The sequence below is a fragment of the Zea mays genome, chromosome 2 (genome assembly GCF_902167145.1).
Source record: "Zea mays cultivar B73 chromosome 2, Zm-B73-REFERENCE-NAM-5.0, whole genome shotgun sequence".
NCBI classification, from domain to species: domain Eukaryota; kingdom Viridiplantae; phylum Streptophyta; class Magnoliopsida; order Poales; family Poaceae; genus Zea; species Zea mays.
The window spans coordinates 22,953,437-22,968,739 of record NC_050097.1 but is presented as its reverse complement, the minus strand read 5'-3'; the positions used below and the strand labels follow the sequence as shown (position 1 = coordinate 22,968,739).

General features: G+C 39.4%; 2 protein-coding genes across 2 annotated transcripts; one reads left to right on the top strand and one right to left on the bottom strand.

Moving 5' to 3' along the window:
* Window positions 1–1,011: 1,011 nt before the first annotated feature.
* Window positions 1,012–5,907, top strand: LOC100285549 (uncharacterized). The gene is made up of 4 exons (NM_001158440.2): window positions 1,012–1,435; window positions 1,548–1,636; window positions 1,846–2,022; window positions 5,288–5,907. Exons 1-4 carry the CDS (start codon window positions 1,124–1,126, stop codon window positions 5,466–5,468), a joined length of 759 nt encoding a protein of 252 aa, NP_001151912.1. The 5' UTR covers window positions 1,012–1,123; the 3' UTR covers window positions 5,469–5,907.
* Window positions 5,908–12,076: 6,169 nt separating this feature from the next.
* On the bottom strand, window positions 12,077–14,331 carry LOC109944130 (uncharacterized). The gene is made up of 9 exons (XM_020548799.3): window positions 14,252–14,331; window positions 14,123–14,146; window positions 13,918–14,031; window positions 13,753–13,833; window positions 13,239–13,363; window positions 12,974–13,154; window positions 12,760–12,885; window positions 12,272–12,649; window positions 12,077–12,181 (listed from the first exon to the last, which is right to left on the bottom strand). The coding sequence occupies exons 1-9, from the start codon at window positions 14,297–14,299 to the stop codon at window positions 12,077–12,079; spliced, it is 1,182 nt and encodes a 393-aa protein (XP_020404388.1). The 5' UTR covers window positions 14,300–14,331.
* Window positions 14,332–15,303: the final 972 nt, after the last annotated feature.

The following is a 15,303-nucleotide window of genomic DNA, read 5'->3' as shown; positions in this document are numbered from 1 at the left end:
GGTAAATAAATAACAAGCACTTTTTTTAAAATTACTCAAAAATTCATAAAAAAACTAGAAAACCATTCACCCCTTGTTTATAAACCTGTCTCCCTAAAAACCATTCACTTGTGATCCATGATTTATCCATACTCTTTATGTAGGATTTGAAACGACTTTCAACTCGAATCTAATATCATATAAGCACAAAGAACATAGTTGCATACTATAGTCATGTCCATACATAAACAAACCATGAAATAAACATACAAGCAATATAAAAAGAAATAAATCACCACGCAATTTAGTGATCAATGTTTACTTGTTTTAATTAATTTTTAGTCACTAACATCTACAGGTACGTTCAGGCTATAAGATTTGATAGTTATCCTTGCTCTATAGCGACCCACCGCTAGTCCCCGACGATATCTATAGCGACCAACCATAAGTTGTTAAATTTCTAAACTTTTAGCGACCAACCGACCGTTGCTACAAAAGGATTTAGCGACTGACCGTCGGTCCCTAACCTTTAGCAACCAACAGTTGGTACCTAATAAGGGTCGCTAAAGATCAACCGTCGTGTAGTGGAAGGTGCCGCCACGGTCGAGCCATGACAAATAGGGCCTCAAGGGCATTCCAATAATACAAATTAAATGGACATGATGAAGTTACTACTTATAAGACAACTAATCTAAACATTCTTCGCCAATTCTTCTACTAGTTCATAACCATATAATATATAGAGTTAATAATAGAGCACATAATACAGGAGCAGTACTCTAGTACATACGTACGTAAAAGGCTACAGCTAGTATAGATGATGAATCCGCAAGCACTAGCCTAGCGCTTAGTACAAGACACCGCTACAGGAACAGGTACTGCCATCACACCACGATCTGAGCAAAAGGCTCTTTAAAGGGCCTGTCATGTCCAGACCTCCCGTCTGGGCCACCCCATAGACCATACCAAGCTCAAGCTTGTCCACCACTTCCTTTCTTTAGACAGAAATCTTCCTCGGCATCTCCCATTCTCACTCACTCACCTACTCATGCCCCCCAATACCACTTTGACCCACCCCATCGATCAATTGATCACCACCACAACCCACACCCCGCACGGTCGATCTATCTTGTTATATGCGTGCATGGAGGGGAGCAGCAGCCAGCTGCTGGAGACCTGCCTTCCTGCTAGCCTCTACGCGGTTACTCCTCCTCCATGCGCCCATCCTCATCCCCTTCTTGCCCCGCTGCCGAACCAGCAGCACATGCTTCTGCAGATGCCGTTTGTCAAGGAGCAGGCTGCGAATAATCATGGCCTGATGCTCTCTTCGGACCACCACCACCACAGCGGCCTCCTGTACCCGCTGCTTCTTCCCGGCATCCCTTTCTGCCCCTCCGTCGCCGCCGCCTGCGAGAAGACTACCACCACCGGCTCCGGGGCGCTCGATGCCGGCGAGGTAAATGAAGCTAGCGACGAGCCGACGACTCCATCCCGTCCTGCTGCGAGAAGACCACCACCTGGTCCTGGTGGGATGCTCTCCTTGATCCTTGTAATCTTGGTTTTCGCAGGCGGGCACCAGCTCGGCGGCGGCGAAAGCCACCGGCGAGATCGCTAGTACCGCCGCCACCGCATGCAACAGCCCAAGTTCCTGCAATTGGTACGTACGTATGACGATTATGGCCTCACACCATAACTCACTTGTTGCTTCTTGCGCGCTTGGGAGTTGCTGGGAGCAATAGTGGAGTACGTAGTGTGGTTGACCGATTGTTAGGGTTTCTAGTGCGCGGCGCGGGGCTCGTTCGTTCGCGCTGATGATCTGATTGGGAACACATCTACATCTGTTGATATGATGAGCTGAGCACGCAGGTGGAAGGGCCCGGCGGCGGCAGCAGCGGGGGAGAAAGGAGGACGGATGAAGGTGAGGAGGAAGATGAGGGAACCGAGGTTCTGCTTCCAGACAAGGAGCGACGTGGATGTGCTGGACGACGGCTACAAGTGGAGAAAGTACGGCCAGAAGGTTGTCAAGAACAGCCTCCATCCAAGGTATGCGCGCGCAGCGATCTATATATTCGGCGATCCTAACCCTAATGCCTCGTTTCGAACATGATTTCCCCCCACTGCAGGCTGCTGCTATGGGAATCGAGTTGTTTTTAATAAAGTCCCTATTCTGCACAGATCGATATAGGAACCATGCATAATTTACATTTTCAAGATGGATTGATGCTTAGCTTCATTAATTGACCGATCATATGAAAGATTGATGCCATGGGCAATTAGATATTCTTCCCGTCCCAAAATATAATTCATTTTATATTAAATATACATTCATTAATTTACCTATAAATATAGTTTGTATATGTCTACATTCATTATCATTCAAATGAGACTGCGTACAGAAAAAGAGGGCTAAGAACAACTATATTTTGGAATAATGGAGGGAGTATTGCTCAACTAGCTCATCCATGCGAAAGATCATGGTTGCTAATAATATATCATATGGAATATGGTCCGAAGAGTGTCGTCCAATTCACCAACAAGAAGTCCTATATTTGAGTCTTCAAAATTAAAATAGAACCTGATTTAAAGTATTTGGGACCATAAAAACATTTGTAGTTCCAACAGTTGAGCCCTATATCATATTATTAGGAAATAAATCATGTTATTAAAGAAATAAAAGGTTAGGAATAGTTAAAAAAAATGAGGATATGGCTCTAATATATGAGGTATTATATTTAGGACATGAGAGACCGAGCACTATAATTGTTTGATGAATTTTTTGTAAAATAGGGTCACTGTTGGCGCATGTTTTGGTGTTATAAAGTCCTATATTTTAAAATAGGATCATGTTTAGAGCTTTTATTGGAGATGCTTAGGAGTAGAAATAAGTGTGTTTGGCAATAATTTTATTTATGTGTCTATAATAATAAAGTAACTTTATGCCTATGTTGTTGATATAGTAATATGACATTAGACACGCTTTTGATACAGCATCAGCGGTAGATGATGTACAAGAGGCAGCTCTGCTATGTTGATTTTATTTAAGTGTTTCTCTTTTGTTTCAACTAAAAGTGTCATATGCGTCGGCCAAAATGTTGGTGCAGAAGCCATACCAAGCAACCTTTTCCCCCAAAGGGGAATAGTCATAATGGAATATCCCTCCGTCATAAAATATAATTTATTTTATATTAATTCATTATCATTTATTAAAATATGGACAAAGAAAATGGGCAAAAAAAAAGAACCATATTTTGGGACGGTAGTAATACTACAAAATGGAAGGACAGATGCATCATTGTTGCTGGAACTCTAAAGATATCAGTTTAAAGGATACTCCCATGCATAGTCCCATGTAAAAGACATCTTTTAGTGTTTCCCCTGCTTGGTCTAAGTTCTGATGATGCACGCCATCTACAGCATGTCAGCATGCACTGGTAAAACATATCATCATTCATGATCTGTAGCAATAGGACACACGCATGAACAGGAACAAATGCATATGCATGCGCTGGGACAAATGCCAAATGGTGCACACATATTCACAGCACAATTTCTTTCAGGCACTCAATGTGCCATAGGAAAGGCAGGCCGGTCTGTCCATGATTGTTGGCCAGTAGTCTCTTTGAATTTCGTTCAGGCTACCAGTCACCCCTCCGTTCCAAAATAGATGATGTTTTTGGCTTTTAGATATCATGTTTGATTTGAACATTTGTCTAGTTCAGTTTTTTTACAAATAATAAAATAAATAAGCCATTGTTAAAGTATCCCTAATGATAAATTAAGTCATAACTGAACAAATAATCCTTATATACAGAAAGTTTAAATAAGACAAACAATGAAATAAGACGTCTAAAAGCAAAAAAAAAACTCATGTAATTTGAGACTCTGAGAGTATATGTATTCACTTCTAACTTCTAAGGACCTGTTTGGTAATTAACAATATTTCTCGGAAACATGGTTTTACGATACTATACTTTGCAATTATCATAACAACACCGTAGTTTTGGCCAACTCAAAGAATACTAGCTAGATATTGTTTGGTTTCAAAATTGTAAACCATAGTATTTAGACACAATCTAGCCATTCCATGAAAACTTTATGTTGGAGTAGAGTATTCAATACACCAAAAATATCATGGTATCAAGAATACAACCAAATACCTCATGGTGTTGCCTGAATATAAAAAATACTTTACTTCCAATAGACCCTAAGCATTTCCTTTCGGTAGATGGTATAGAGGCTGAATCTATGTCTGTTCATATGCTTTCCTCTCATAAGCATGCTTTTTGATAAGTGCTAAAATACAATCACCCATGTGTATATACTACTGGCCAATTAAATTTCATAGAAAATACAAATAATAGCCTAGTGTACAATCAAAACTTCACACAGTGAACCTACATTGTAAAATTGTCATTATGAAAGAATATTTTTCATGTGTTCTCATGCATACATTAAACAAAGGTCATGAGCACAATTTTAGGTAATATTTGATTTGATTTTCGTAAATTTAAGTGGGGCTATTGGCATTATTCCAATCTTCCTTAGCCTTAAATAATATTTATCAAACCCAATCACTTCAAAGGTCATTTATATCAATATTATGTATGGTAAGATCTAATGATCTTATGGCATCGTGTGGAATTTTCCCATGGGAACATTGGAACAATATACTATAGAATTGGGAACACATGGCGAGAATCATATCATTTTAGCTTGGGTGGATTGCAGTATTGTAAGATATAAAAGATTCTAAGATCACAATCATGATCCTGGCAACCTTGATTGAAACCACATTTTGGGTCCCAAAAAATCATAACTTGTATCATTTCCATAGGCACCCAACATGGTGAAATATGTCACTAATCATGTTTTTGTGATACTCACATGGTAACGCTATTGAAAGTAGGTTTTAACACTACAAGAACGAGATTATTCCCACGTTCCTAGAACGGAACAAGTGTTTTCGGAACGAGGGACGTGGCCAAGTTCCATGTTCTCGGTATCTAAGCATCAGCTCACGAAAAAATCTATCAGTAAACCATTATATTACCACACCAGAAGCATGCACTAGATTTGAACAGTGGAAAAACCCTGCATATATTCAGTTTGACGGTGCTTACTAATACATGGATCGATCTTCAGAGGCCAATGATGTCTTCCTCTAACTTGGTGCAGCTACATTCATATACAAGCACGAATTGCTCTACATATTGATATTATATTTTCAGTTCAAAGCTTTAAACTTCATAATTTATGGTTTCAGTTTGCTGGTGAACCTTTAGTTACCACTTTCCATGCGTCCATCCAGGAGCTACTACCGGTGCACCCACAGCAACTGCCGCGTGAAGAAGCGAGTGGAGAGGCTATCGGAGGACTGCCGCATGGTGATGACCACCTATGAGGGTCGCCACACGCACTCCCCCTGCAGCGACGACGCCGACGCCGGCGGCGGCGATCACACTGGCAGCTGCGCTTTCACGTCGCTCTAGAGACCGATGCATAGCTTTGTGCATCTGAACGAACCTGCTAGCACCTAGCAGCGCAGTGCTTTAGAGACGATCGATCGATGCACCAATATATCCATGCATGCAAGTTTGTAGAAAGTAAATCAATCAAATGGATCAGCACGGTACGCGTGCCTGCTTAAAGCCTGACATCTGCCATGCATGAAGGCACAGAAAGCGAGGCCAGGCCACCATGCTGGCTTGCTGCTGTAGCTGTAGCCTGTAGGCAGTACACACATTGGTAATCACCTGGTTAATTGTACAAAGAAGGCAGCTCGTTGTTCATCGTGCGTGCAGCTGCTAATGATTGCGAAACTGCACCATAGCAGTTTCTGCGAGCCTGCAGGCAAACGAACCTGAGCTTGCAGACAAACTAAGCAGTGTTTGGTTGAAAAGACAGGTAGAACGGAGTCGTTCTGTCTTAGTTTTGTTGTTGTTTGGTTATAAAGTAACTAGAACGGAGTGACTCCAATTAGATAATATTCTTTTCAGATCCGGAACCATCCAACTCCAAAAAAATCAACGGGACGGAGCCGCTCCGTTCCCAGCCCGCTCGCATGTTGTGATAAACTTGTGTGTCATGCTAATTTCTACTTCAGTTACTCTTCAACCAAATAAAGGATGGAGCCGCTCTGTTTCAGTTCACTCTGCAACCAAACAAAAAACAGAGTCGCTCTGTTCCAGCTTACCAAACACATAATAGAGCGGCTCTGTTGCTAGAATCAGGGATGGAACGACTTCGTTCTACTTGGCTCCTCAACCAAACACTACCTACATTCACATGCATAGGCCGTCCGACACGGCACTAACACTACTGTTATACACGTCACTATTAGACACTATTAATAATTATGTCATGTTGTAAATAAACACTATTAGGTGTTAGTGTCGGCACGACACGGTTAGACCCAGATCGCAGGTACTATTTCACTTTAAGATCTAAAAAATATAGAAGATCTTTAAAATTATATATATATTTTTAAAACTCGAACATTTATACCAATAAAAGTGAATTCATTATGGTTAAAAATATAATAAATTATAATTTACAATCACATGCATACATCACAATTACATCTATATATCATCGGTTGGTCTAAATCGTGCCTAATCGTGTCAGCCACTTAATCGCGCCATGCTCGTGCTAGTCCATCGTACTAGAGTGGCGGCCTAAGCACAGCACACTAGACCTGTGTGTGCCGACACGGACACTATATGAAGCGTGTTCGTGCTCGTGACGTATTTAGTTTCAGTCTATTTAGCACAACCTACTTGGCATCAATATTCACACATGCATGCATGTTCGTGTATATCTGACTGAATGCCTCCAGCCGGAAGGTAGAAGTTTTAAGACTTGTTCTCGGTCGGAAACGTTACGTTTTGCCGGTCGAAAGTCACGAATCTATTTTTCCATGAACCAAGGATTTTATTAATTCACATCACATCAGTTTGATACAACAAAAGTAAATTTACTTTAGGCTTCCGCCTAAACACCAAACCTAAGAAGAAAAAACTTACTCATTCATATGGGTACATACTCATTTCTATGAGTAAACAAGTTTTTTAAATAAAAATAACATGCCTATGGGTACATACTCATTTATCATCATTTATCAGGTTGAGTATGTTCATATATACACTTGCTTACTCTAAATATAATTACATGAACATTTTAAAAGATACTATATTTTTACTATAATATTATAATAGTAGTATATAAAATAAACACAATTATATACTCTGATATATATACTATCCTGAATAGTTATAGATTGACCACATACTTTGCGTACATATACTTCGTGGGTCCACATATATTCTAAGGGCATGTTAGGTTTGCATGGACGGAAGGCTGTCTGGTCCAAGCAAAGCCCTCAGGCATCCAATTTTCACTGCCGAGGGCTGTGATCCTTTGCCAGGCAGGTCTCCAGGCAAACAAGCCTTAAATTCTAGCATATATATATATATATATATATATATATATATATATATATATATATATATATATATATATAGGGAAGAGGTAATGGAAGCCCTGAGCTTCCGTTAGTGGGCGAAGCCCCAGCCAGGGAGACCGAACGGGTCGCGTTCGGCCCACTGGACGCCAGCCTGTGCCATTTATGCAAAGGATAACCACGTATCCCGCCTTACACGCGACATGCAATTACGCAAGCATAAATTTGTGTACAAATGTGCATAACTCATGCATAAATGGAATCTTTGCATGCCAGGAATCGCGCGCACGAATATCTGCATGTGCTAGACGTTTACGTCTGCATAACGTTGTGATACATGATAGCGTAAACCATGCAAACGTTCACGGTAGGATTTGGGATAAGGCAAGACGTGATTTTCGTGCGCGTAAATAAAGGCGCAGTTACGGCAGGAAACTAATACAACTTTACAGCCGCGTCCACGTTCGCTCGTCCATCTGAATTATTGGCGGCGGTTAGCGGCGGCGGAAGTGAGAGGTCCGGTCGGCGATGGGCGGCGAAAATATGTCCACCACTGGCGCTGGCGATGACATCCTGCCTGTAACGTCTGTGCATAAGCCAGCAGGTACGTCTGTTTCAATGGACATGCATCCTGTTTTGTCTGCAATCGCCCCATACACAGAGGGTGTCTCTGTTACTCCTCCGGCGGCATTGAGGGCACATGGACATATCGAAGAGCACACAAAAACAGCAGACGTGGTCGGCGCAGAGAAGCACATCCCCATGAGACATATTGGGCCACATGAACAGGACACACCTCATATTCTTCAAAGCCACGTAAGTTCTCCCATATTACGTTAAATTTAGTCGCTATTGAATCGTAAATGTTAAATTTATGTGCGCAGCCGGACAATATTGATATAAGATTGATACCTAAAGTCGGTATGACATTTAGTAACGTGGACGAGGCGTATAATTTTTATAGTCAATATGCATACGAGGTAGGATTTCCGTTGAAGAAATATAGGGAGCGGAAGAATTGTAAATGGTTGAACTGTTCAATGGAAGGAAAGAATGCTGAAAGGGTAGCTGGAAATCCAAGGATACGTAACACATGTTCGAAACGAACACAGTGCAAGGTTGGGATGAAACTTAAAAAAATCTACGATGATGCTAAAGAGAATGTTATTTCTGTTCGGATTGATCTGGTAAACTATGAGCATAATCATGAATTTTTGAAGAAAAATACAGAAAAAGGGCAATTGCAATGCAACAAAACACATGATCGTGAATATATGGAGTTCCTTAGTGCGATGCAAGAAAGCAGGATTCCACCACATTGTATTATGGATTTTGTTACAGAAATGCATGGTGGCCCAGAAAACGTTCCAATAACCGTGCAGGACATGAGTAACCTCTAAGTGTATTATGCATTGACAATAATTGTATTTTATATTACATAAACAATCGTAATGTGTTGAGTTAGATATAGTGCATAATCATTACATTTTTTGACAGGAAAAAAGCATGGCAAAGGGAGAGAAATGCAAATGATGTGTCAAAGCTGTTATCTTTTTTTTCATTATGCAAGAAAGATAATCCACAATTTTTTCAGACTTTCAACTGGACAAAGAAGGGAAAATTTTAAGCATATTTTGGTCCCATGCTAGCCAGCAAGCCGAGTACATTGATTTTGGTGATGCAGTTACATTTGATACTACACATAAGACTAATATGTATGATAAGCCATTAGGCATGTTTGTTGGCTCGAACCACCACCTACAATGCACAATATTTGGGTTTGCTTTACTAGGAGACGAGACAGTTGATACATTCGAGTGGGTCTTCAATACGTTTAAAACATGCATGGGATGTGACGGACCACGAGTGATGCTGACATGTATGTTGTAATAAAATGTCTCGTAATTATTATGTCACGTACTATATGATATCATATTGTCTTGCATGATGTTATGTAAATTTATATATTTTAGATCAAGACCTTGCCATGCCAATTGCACTTGGCAGAGTATTCCCAAACACAATACATCGATTGTGTTTGTGGCATGTGCAAAACAGGTATATGCCCCACTTGAATGAATTATAAGCAAGATTTGAGGACATGGATTTCAAAACAAGGTTCCAATCTATAATACATCATCCATTGAATGAAATGGAGTTCGAGGCTGCCTGGCAAATGATGCTTGATGATTTCCAACTACACGAGAACAACACCCTTGCCAGATTATATGAAATACGCAAAGATTGGGTACCTGCATTTTTCAAAGGAGATTATTGTGGTCTTATGGTCTCTACACAACGAAGCGAGAGCATGAACAAGTTGGTGAAGAGTGCCCACGTGGATGCAAACACACCGCTTCATCAATTTGCAAAGCAAATGATGAAGCTTCTGCATAGTAGGAAGATGAAAGAGGCCAAAGAGGCACTATGATGCATGGTAAGTGAAAAAAATTAATAAACATATGTTTTATGCTATTAAAAACAAAACAGTATTAATACTATATTGTGTAATTTGCAGGGTCAAAAGGATACAACTACATTGTATATGTTTGAAATAAGAGTTGCAAGGGTATAGAGCTGTGATGACAAGGTTTCAGGAGACAGTAAAATATGCAACTGCATACCGAATAGACCGTGATACAGAGGGTGAGGAACATGATTGGGTGGTGAAACATACTACAAGATCAAATAAAATTGTTTGGGGTCAACACCAATTCAAGATAAGGGCTGATGTGGATGCCGGAAAGTATTCATGTGAGTGCAAGCATTGGGAGCATACAGGTATGTTATACTATATAAAATTATAAATTATTACGAATACATAGCTGTTTACGATTAATATATGACATAATGTATGTTTAATCAATTATAGGACTATTTTGTGTTCATCTTGTACGCGCTTTCATGCATCTACAAATTGAAAGGATCCCAAGTGAGTATATTTTGCAACGATACACATACTCCGCGCATCAAGATGTGGCTTTTTCAAGAGACGATAGGAATTTGAAAGGAAAAGATGGAGAAACTAGATCATATAGACAGAAGATGTTGCTTAAAAAAGCAATGAAAGTAGTACACCATGCGAGTCTGTCTAAAGCTGGGAATGATAAAGCCCTAGAGATGATGGACGAATTATTAGGGTTATTGATGCGTGTGGAGCCTGATATAGGTACTGGTGAGAGTTGTGGCACAAGTGTTTGCGATGACATCCAGGTACGCACCTCGTGATGTTATGAATTTTGCATAATTACTTGTCGATTATGATCCATGATTGTAATGATGATATAGGTCGAAGCGTATGAAACAGAAGAAATGGCTATAGACAACTTACGCAAATTAGATGATGGGAACGAGGTATGGAACAATTCTTTATAATGTATTACATATATTGCTCTATAACATTTGTGTCTTCACTGGACTTTGTTTTATTTCACAGGAAATTTTAATGGGCTCTAATACAAATGAATGCAATACTAAGGATGATCAATGTAATATGCAGATATTAACATTGGAACATAACACTGACATTCGGCTGGTTGAGAGTAGTTCTATGGATGTGAAAGCTAGAAAGGTGAAAACATTGCTACAATATATGATGACATACGAGAATGTAAAATCTGACTTGATATCTTTGTTTTGTAGAAACTGGAATTTCATATGGAAGGTGTAGACTTAACAAGACCAGATAAGGCCAAGCCTAAGGGAAGAACAATCAAAAGTAGTGAGCAACAAGTTTTAAAATTGGGTGCGAAAGGAGCTAAGAAGATGAGCAGGAAATGCCAGAAATGTGGCATAGCTGATGGTCACAACAGTCGTACGTGTTTAACTGTCGAGGATAATAGGGTTCGATTGGCTAACCTATCTGGACGTAAGCGAGGACGGCCTCCTGGTTCAAGGAACAAACTCATAGCTGCAGCCCCGCAATGGAATGAGACATCAACGTCGAAAAAACGAACGGTGGATGTCGGAGATGATGATTCATCTGGTAGAGAGTAGAAGACCATAAGATACAAATATTTCCTTGTGTAAATGTGATTCCTGTGGTCATTTGACAACTTCCAGAAAGTATCATAAATATACTTGCAAACTGGCATAAATGTCTGTGTAATTTGTCATAAGCTTTAACAGTTATGCAGCAAACTGACTGTACATATACTTAGCATACATGTATGTGAAAAACTGCATAACTCTGCGTTGTGTAATGCATAAAATGGTTAGCTTGTGAACCATGACTGTACAAAAAATGACTCCGTTTGCAGTATATAACTCTGATAATGTATATAATAATGTATTGGCATATATTGATGACTATTGTATCATAAGTGTATGGACAAACATGCATAAGACTGTCAATAATTATATCGTAAACTTCGGTCAAGAAACATGCATACTTCGAGGTTATTGACATAACAATATTGTACAGGAACCTGGCAGAATCAAATGCAAGAAACACACATTACTTTCAAACACAGTTTGGAACAACATTCCAGTTTAGAAAAAAGCTGATCCCAAAGTTGTCATTGACATAACTATGAAACGTCTACGGACTTTGCCCATAATATACACACATGACTAATCTGAAGTTTAGGGAACCATTGTATACAAAATATATTACATGACCAAACTAAACTACATCCTTTAGACCTTGAATCTTTGGATGTCTTGGAGCAGCGATAATGCTTTGTTCTTCGGGTGGAATGTGATGTAATGCAGCGCAAGAGACCGTATCTCACTGGTGTTGCCCTGCAATACAAAAACATTGAGTTAGTTATACCTCTGTTCCATATGTTGCCATGGGCCAACTATAGAATTAAATGGTAAATTTGTACGTACTGCTTCTATGTCTGACCGCAAAGATCCTTCGTCGCATTGATAAAATAGAATGTAACCCATGACATAAAACCCACAGTCATTTGATCCAGCTGCCATGTTAGGACAATTTGGGCACAAGTCAATTGTGAAGTTACCAAACTTGGGAAAGCATGTACTGGGTCGTACATGTTGTATTGCTTTGTTTAATCTGCTCATAATAACCTTAGCCCATGGTAACTTTCTGCCACCTGAGCCCAAATGTGCAAAATGATAGTCCTTCCATGTAGTTCCACCAAGTGTTGGTCCATATGGGTTGGAATCTAAAATATGAATGCACTTCTTGACCTTGTTGACAACATACAATGTCCAATGCCCCCTGCTTACCATGGGGACCATGATCTGACCGTGTAAAAAAGGATAAAATTAACAGGGTAACTTACAAAAGCATAACAATGTGATATGTTCCATTTAAAAGGAATTATGTTTGGATTGTGAAATACGATTGTTACCGCTTTGCATTGGTCCAATTCATCTGTCTCAGGCAATGAATTGTCTAGAAGTGTGTGGAGTACAGATTCATCAAAAGGTTGAGGGTTGCGACTGTGTCGTTCCTGTTCCTCAAAGTTGAGTATTGACTGCAATAAACGATATAAATGGAGTGAGTGTACTTGGGTTCATCTAATTTGTATATGAAAATGGTGTATGTAAGTTACAATAGTTTACCCCAACATTAACATCAAGAACCAAACTGTTCGAACTCATGGAAGTCTGCTGATTTTTTGCATCATCAATAACACATTGGATGAAACACTGCATGAATCCATTGTCGAGACACTTCCCATCGGCAAAAGATTCATGTATGTCAGAACATGTCGCTGAATATTCACCATAATCTATTATGGTCCTGGTGAATTTTTTATATCAATTAGAGAGGTGGCGTAAATCTACAAGCATATAAACAGATTTAGATTTAGTATGAACTTCGTACCTGACGGTGTCAGATTGCAGACCACACAAATATTCGCGTAGAGCTAACACAGTTTGCATCTCCGAATCAAGAGAAGGCTGGCCAACCTGTGGAGTGTTTGTAGCTGGATCGGTTTCAACATAAACCTAAAAATATATATGAAAATATACATAAAACTCTGTGAACAATTTTGACAACTATAAAGAAAATGAAAATTACTGAGCTGACATAAAGTGGAATATACGTATGTGGAATGAAGTGTCATAAACTGGCATAAAATTAATGAGCTGACATTACTGATACAGATCAAGAGAAAGAAATATTCTTGCAAACTGCATAAATGAATGTGTAATTTATCATAGGCAGCTATCAGTTATGTAAAAACTGCATGCACATCTACTTAGCATATATGTATATGTAAATGGGCATAACACTGATTTGTAAGATGCATAACCTATTTAGACTGTGAAGCATGGCTGTACAAAATCTGTGAACAGTTGAACACTACAAAGAAAATGTAAATTACTGAGCTGACATGTTCAGATGGAGTCTGATCAAAGCATGGACCACTGTCAGGCAAGTCTGTTTCTGCCACTTGTTGTACGCCGCCAGTAGACTAACAATGATGGTATAAATGGATTACAAATTTAGTAAACTGCTAATGAGAATACAGAAAAACCACGAGGGGGTTTAGACATACCTTGATTTGCGGAGTCGCATCAAATATCGGCGCGTCAGGATCCATGTGTGGTGTTGCTTTAGGAGTGACGTTTGTATTGGTCGGCATGTTCTTGCCACCGTCACCATGTTTACCCTGAAAGAATTGTAATTGTTATATGCTATTTACATAAAACGATTAATACAACCCTAGAATGAAAAAATACAATTAATAATAAAAACATTACCACTGAGGTTGTAGGTGTTTTGTTCTGTTTCGTTATATTTGTATGAACCAGTGGATCAATATCAGCTTCATCGGGGCAACTTTCTAATAGTACACGAATATGTTGTTGCCTTAACAGTAATTTATGTACCTGTGTGTCTGTAAACTGCGTATCCAGCTGAGAAACTGGAGTAGACATATCGGGTACAGTTGGGGGGCCGGACACGTACATCCTTCTGTACGTGTCATGTAAACAAAGAAAACATTGTTTAAAATAATGGCATCAAACCCATATCGATAAATGATTGCATAACTTTTTTATATTGACGTAAATACATTAAACTGACTAACCAGCTCTCTGGGGAAGAATATCATCTGATTTTGATGTGGTTTTCTGCACATCATAAGCATCTTCGTTGTCACCCGCCTCGGCACGGAGGACCTCATCAATTAACTCGCCAAAAACATCAGATAGATTGAATTGTTTCTCAACAATCTGCTGAAGAGTCTGTTTAATAACTGAACACGCCTTACCAACCTCCGCATCAAAATGTGACAGCTTCTCTATGAAACCCATGCGGTGGCGGGATGGAAGCTGATTCAGCTTGCTTGATATCAAATCCCTGATGAGCGGGAGTTCGATGTGAATTGAGTGCTGTCCAGATGAGTCAGGACGAGGAACATCAAAAGTGTTGGTCCTGGTCTTATGCTGTTGTAAATTGAAAATTATTAAGTAAGTGTATAGCATATCACTGAATATTATGTTGAAATTCTATGACAAACAAATATATAAATAGAATCATGCCTTGAATTGTGCATCAACGGGTGGTACAGCTGTGTAGCAGGTCTCTGAGGAGCTTCGGAACTAAAAAAAGGCGTGAAAGATGGAGTAAAACTTATACAAACATATTAAATTGATAAGTGAGATTCATATATTTAATGGAAAATGCAAAACAACATCACAAATATGCTTACAAACGGACATAAAGGTATGTGAACGTTATCATATGCATGTAAATAAATGATTGACACATAAAACAAATACCGAGCAATGTCCAAATGCTTCTTCTCCTTTGCGTATCTTGCCCTTGTCAGCTCTTGTCAGGGCTTGAATAGTATTCCTATCAAAGTATTTGATTCGTGGTGTTCCACGTTTGTTCTGGGGTGCCGCTGAGTCATGCAAATGATCCAAATAATACAGCT